The 6000-nt window shown below is 44.2% G+C and overlaps 1 protein-coding gene across 1 annotated transcript in view; it reads right to left on the reverse strand.

Moving 5' to 3' along the window:
* The window catches only part of jarid2a (jumonji, AT rich interactive domain 2a), a 71558-nt gene that overhangs the window by 33747 nt on the left and 31811 nt on the right, over positions 1-6000 (reverse strand). Inside the window, exons 4-5 of the mRNA XM_053622147.1 lie at positions 5272-5441; positions 740-961 (exon numbers count right to left, since the gene is read on the reverse strand). Of these exons, the coding sequence (XP_053478122.1) occupies positions 740-961; positions 5272-5441 (392 nt within the window). The remainder of the gene's footprint in view (positions 1-739; positions 962-5271; positions 5442-6000) is intronic.

Raw genomic sequence — 6000 nt, forward strand, 5'->3', positions numbered from 1 at the left:
AATATTACTAATAATTATGTACATAATCTCCAGCTGCTCCTCTTGGTCACTTCTGTTACTCTCTTTCTGCATCAAGGGATCAGAGGCCTCGGTTCCGATGGTCATATTAGTTAGGAGTTTATTAGCTTTTTTTTATTTTGCTTTAAATTGTGTGATGCAAAAAAAAAAAAAAAAAAAAAAAAAAAAAAAAAAAAAGGCTTCCAGTCATTACGCCTTCCAGAAACACGTCAATTCTAGAGTATCCGTTAAAGTCACTGTCGTTCGTTATTGCCCAGCTCTGGCTGTACAATAGAACGTGATTCCTGACTCTCATATTAAATATACAGCGCTTCACCGACTCTAAAGATTACTTCATACTGGATTGTAGAGTGTTATACTGGATGGTGACATCATAAGCCTTTGTGTCTGCGTGCACATGTGCAGCAGGTCTCAGGAAATATGAATTCCCTGTGCTACATGGCTAGTGTGCAGCAAAAATGTGGGAACTCTGACAGAGTGCTGTGTATAGACACGCATCATTAACTGCATGGTGAGAAGGAAAGCAGAACCGTAACTCACCTGCCCAAAGCTGTGACATGGAAAGCAAATGAACTGCTCTGGGGTATTTTTTTATTTATTTTTTTTTTTTAAATGGACCTGCTATAATGTACTTTGTGCTCTGATGGAACATGTACAGTCAGATAGAAATATATATCATAAGAGGAAAAGAAAGAAGCGTGCCAGGGAGAGCCGAGAGTACCGTTTCCGTTTGCGACGACTCTGCTCGAAGCTTTACTCCTGCGTGGAGAGACCTGACAGGAAGATGTGATGTTACCAGCAGACGGTTTCCTCCGTTCATTCTCCTCCTCCTCTTCCTCCTCCTCTTCTTCCTCCTCCTCTTCTTCGTCTTCTTCTTCGTCAGCGTCTTCGTCGTCGTGCGCGCTCCCGAAGTACTTCATGTTACTGGGCAACGCGGCAGAACCTGGACCAGAACGAGAGACAAAAGCACGCGGAGGTGAGTGACGAGTGCTCGTGTGCCAAGGAGGCCGAACGAAACGGCTCGCGCCCACAGGCGAAAATAAATAGGGCCACCGTCATTTATGCAGTTTTATCAAGAAGTATTCGGTTCCTACCGAAAATAGTAAGAAAGAAAAAAAAAAAAAAAGAAGATAAATCTGGTAATATTGCATATTTTAATATGGGTGCAGCCGGGATTAACAGACAAGCGTTAACATTGCCGAGAGCACAGCCGTGTTCATTTTAATGAAGTGGGCATGCTGATAAAGTTTTTATTATTGAACACTTAATACTGTCACTGCTGCACTGAAATGAGACGACAAATTTTCGCTCAGCATTTGCTCGACCTAAGATTAAAAAAAAAAAAAAAAAAACAACGTTATCGGCTTCAGCCGCATTTCAGCTTAGAAACTTCCAGAATGCTCCCTCTGGTTCAACAGGCTATTTTTATTTTTAAATAGCCTCATGGTAAATGGTCTACACTTATAAAAGCGCTTTTCTAACCGTAGCGCTTTACACCGAGTCTCATTCACCCATTCGCACACCAGTGGTAGCAGAGCTGCCATGCATGGTGCTAACTTGCCAACTTGGGGTTCAGGGTCTTGTCCAAGGACACTTCGGTATGTGGAGTCATGTGGGCTGGGAATCGAACCGCCAACCCTACGATTAGTGGACAACCCGCTCTACCACCTGAACCACAGCCGCCCACAATCTGGGCAGTGTATGTAACTCACAGTCAGGTAGTTATGTCTGACAGGTTTAAGAGTAAAAACCCTGTTTAAAAAAAGCCTAATTCTATAAATCTATCGGAACAAATTTGCTACTTTTGTTTCATTTGCGATTGGGTTTGCTCTGGATTCACACTGCGCTGGCTGAAAGGTGTTTCAGGGCTTAAAACATACTCGTAAAACTCTTACGTTCATTAACGCAACAACAACAACAACAAAAAAAAAAACCCAGCGCTAAATAAATGACCATATAAACGTAATATAGAATGAAATAACTAGTTTAAAACATCTTGCTTCTCGCGTCTTGGATATTTGGCTCGTCGAGCCGAGTCTCCAGGGCGCGTGGCGTTTCCGCAGTACTTCAGCTCCTATGCTTCACAGTTCAACCCGACATACACGTCATCGGCCGGTTCTCTTCCGGCAGCTGGGTCGGTTCAAGGTCGGGTTCACTTTCTCGCTGCTAAATCAATCCGAGATAGAGTTCACGTTGAACCTCAGCGTGTCTGAGACCGGTTAGTTTGGTCAGCACCCGAGTGCACACTGAGGGTAGGAACACCCCCGAGTAGAATTCAGACAGACTAAACGCTACGTATGTAAAAGCACCCGGAAATATCACGTGTACAGCGTGATATAACTGATGGATAAAAATGCTTAAGGGGAGTTTTAAATGTTGCTGCACCTTTCAGATTAATATGCTGCAGAATATTCAGTTCTCATGATTTCACCAATTTTGTACTGGATTGCATGCCTACATCCCCCCCCCACCCTCCCCCACCAGTGAAAGCAACTATCAAGAGCAACTGCGGCTCTGTTTAATGCCAACTGATCACCTACTGCCATGTGACATCCTTTTACTTCACTGGTCTTTCCCAGGCCAGAGACAGCATAGAAGGGTTAACCGTGGAGACAGCAGCATGGCCTCAGTCTCTCTTCATCCACGCTGCTCCTAATCCTTCCTGAAGGCTCTGGAGCTCATAATCGAGTGGCTGTTCTGAAGCTCTACACATGCCCTCAATAGCCATTTATGCGAGGAGGGTCACCGAGTGCGTGCAACCAGAGCTGTGCGCTATAGCATGTGAATTTTTTTGTGTGTGTGCGCGCATGGGAAGAAAGCCGTCCTGATAAAAACGTGAAAGGAAGTGAATTTGAGATCAAAGCAAAAAAGACTAAAAATCACAGTGCCCTCGATTCAACCCGTCTACAATATATCCTAAGTAATGTCCTGTTCAGGGTCAGCCATTCCAAATTCCCCACTACGGAAAGAAACATGAGGTGGTTTCGCAGGCTGTTTGGACACCACTGCACTTTCCCCTCACGTGGAAGTCACCGTGAGTACTGGAGCTTCAACGTGAGGTCAAAGCTGTCTTGGTCTTTTAGCTGCTGGTTGGCATTTACAAAAGTGATGTTTCAGGAACGTTCAGACTCCGTTATGGTTTCGATCGATGTTTCAGACTGCGGGATGTCGGTAATGTTGGGACGGCGGCAGTCTGACCATGCTGAGAGTTTCTTTTCTAAGGGATTTGTCTCCCATCGATTACGCGTACCGTGTTGTGAAGGGACCGACGTTGCCGCTAATTTAGCCGTCACGTTTCAGCATGCCTGTTGTGGTCTATACAGGTCGTAATCCCTTTAACACTTCTCCTCATTTTCCAAATCAGAGATGGGATTTGTTCATCCCAGGACCAGAAAACACAATGGCTGATGCTCTGACTCACGTCCAGTGGAACTGCTTCGTGTGTCCATATATTTTTGCCATTTCTTCTTAATTTCTTGGTGCAGGAGATGGAGCTAAATGGAGTAGGAACATTTAAAGTGACTGAGTATTTGACTGAAGATGTACTTCGGTGTCTTTTTCTACATTGCGCACTTGGTGTTATGGCAACGGGCTTGTTTTTCTGAGTCTGAGAGTGTGTGTGTGAAGAGAAGCTGCTATAGTATCATCAATGAGCAGCTTCACGTCAAGCTAGAAATCTCTGTGGCTTTAAAAAGACAGATGTGGCTGACGAGTGCATGATCTCTTCTGCTCCTCTTGCTTTCTTATTCGGGCTTCGTTTTCCTTCCTTTTCATATCTGAATGATTTCTTTTTTTTTTTTTTTTTGCATTGCAGCACTTATCACTACTTATCTCCTAATGCATCTTCTATATATCCATCCATCCATCCAATCAATCCATCTTCTATACCGCTTACTCCTTTATCAGGGTCGCGGGGAACCTGGAGCCTATCCCAGGGAGCGTCGGGCACAAGGCGGGGTACACCCTGGACAGGGTGCCAAATCTTCTATACATGTTATTATTATTATTCAGCTTATAATCATTATATTTGCTTTGGTTGCTTGTGTACGTTAGGGGTCATTTGAGGTATCGAGTGTCCCTCATTTGCCGATTCCATCTATAGTCCAGGACGGATCCACCAATTACAGCTCAACAATCATCTTAAAATATATTATACAGTGAATCCAGCATTTTCCTTTCAAAAAAATAAAACGATAAGCTCCGTGTTAAATTTCGACACGTGCCATACCAATCAGCTCTGCAGACTGACCACATACTAACAGTGGATAAGGAATGATGAAGAGTAACGGCACTGGGAAAGAGGCTTTCATTTTTAAACTTTGCCCTTTAATCAATAACGCAAGACAGTTTTAATCAGTCTGCGCTGTTTGTTTTTTTTTTGTTTTTTTTTTATACGCACCTCAGTGGTGTACGTGTGTAAGGAGATCATTTACCTGCAGTCCGCCATGTTTGCTCTGGCTTGAAACGGCTCCTGAGGCAGGAACGTCGGAGAACGATGGAGAATGGAAAGACGTGACGCCGCCACATTACAGCTGTAACTAATACTCTCTGGGGAGAAAGGTACCATCTAAAACAAACGACTTTCCCCTCCGACACAGGGTTCCAAGTAGAACCCAGTTAGGCAGCGAAGAAACCTCGAGGCACGCTTTTTCCTAAGAGTGTAACGTAGTGTAGTTTCACGTAAAACGTATTATTGGACACCTGCTACAACTGAACTGAGGCCTCCTCGGCTGCAAAACGGGAGCTCTCAGAGCTCTGCTGAAGAAGAGGTTTAAAAGGTCTACGTTTTAAAAAGTAGGTGAAAATTCCACTCAGGATTCGCAGGATATGTAAAAACTCACACGGTGGGATTATAATCCCATTTCTAGATCCATTCCAACAACCCAGAATTCTCTGGACCGGCTATAGAAAAGGTGTGTCTAAGAAGAATGTCGTTCCTGTACCTTGACCGCTAGAATAATCAGACAAGCCACGAAAATAAACCACCCTCTTCTGGGGTTTCGAGACGGAGAGGACTGAGGTTAAACGGATTTAGAAGCCGTAGCTCAACACTCGGCGGTTTGTGCCAGAACGACAGTAGCAGTCACTGCACATCTGGGACCGCCGCCAGTACAGCGCTGTCAACGAACGAGCGGCAATGAAATCTGTTAGCCGCCATCCAGCTCAAGCAAACGGCTGTCTCTAGAACTACGGCAGCAGTTTTTTCTTTTTCCCCGTCCCGAACCTGTTCCCTCGTCTACATAGTGGACTTACCTCTTAGACAGAGGAAGGTGAGGAAGTCCTCTGTTTTGGGTTTGCACTTGGTGAGATCGCTGAGAGGAAGGCTAGGGCTGGGTGGTACGGCCTCGAGGAGTTTAAGCGGAGTGGCGTGAGGAGAGCTCGGCTGAGATTGGGCAAATTTCCTCTGTGCTTGCAGCCTTGGTCTGGGGAAAGAATAAGAGATGTGCGACGTTTCGTGAGTAATTCAAGCCGGAACACCATGCAATGTACTAGAACACCGAATAAATCCAGGTGATTTGTATACAGTCGGTATATAACGTTATATATTCACACACACATATACACATACACGCTTGTGCTCAAAAGTTTGCGTACCCCTTGTAGAATCTGCTAAATCTTAATACTGTTAAGAAAATAAGAGGGATGATATAAAAAAAAAAATCCCATGTTTTTTTTATTTATTTTATTTAGTCCTGTCCTGAAGAAGTTATTTCACATAACAGATGTTTACATATAGTCCACAAGACAAGATTATAGTTGAACTTATGAAAAAATGACTCTGGTCAAACCCTTGATTCTTAATGACTCTATGAGTCGTTACCTGGATGATCCACGAATGTGTTTATGTTTTGTGAGAGTTGTTCACGAGTCCCTTGCTTGTCCTGAGCAGTTAAACTGCCCGCTGTGCCTCAGAAAAATCCTCCAGGTCCTGCGCAGTCTTTGCTTTTCCAGCATCTTCTGTATTGGCTCAAGAAGGCAACG

The sequence above is a fragment of the Ictalurus furcatus genome, chromosome 1 (assembly GCF_023375685.1).
Source record: "Ictalurus furcatus strain D&B chromosome 1, Billie_1.0, whole genome shotgun sequence".
In the NCBI taxonomy this organism is placed as follows: Eukaryota; Metazoa; Chordata; class Actinopteri; order Siluriformes; family Ictaluridae; genus Ictalurus; species Ictalurus furcatus.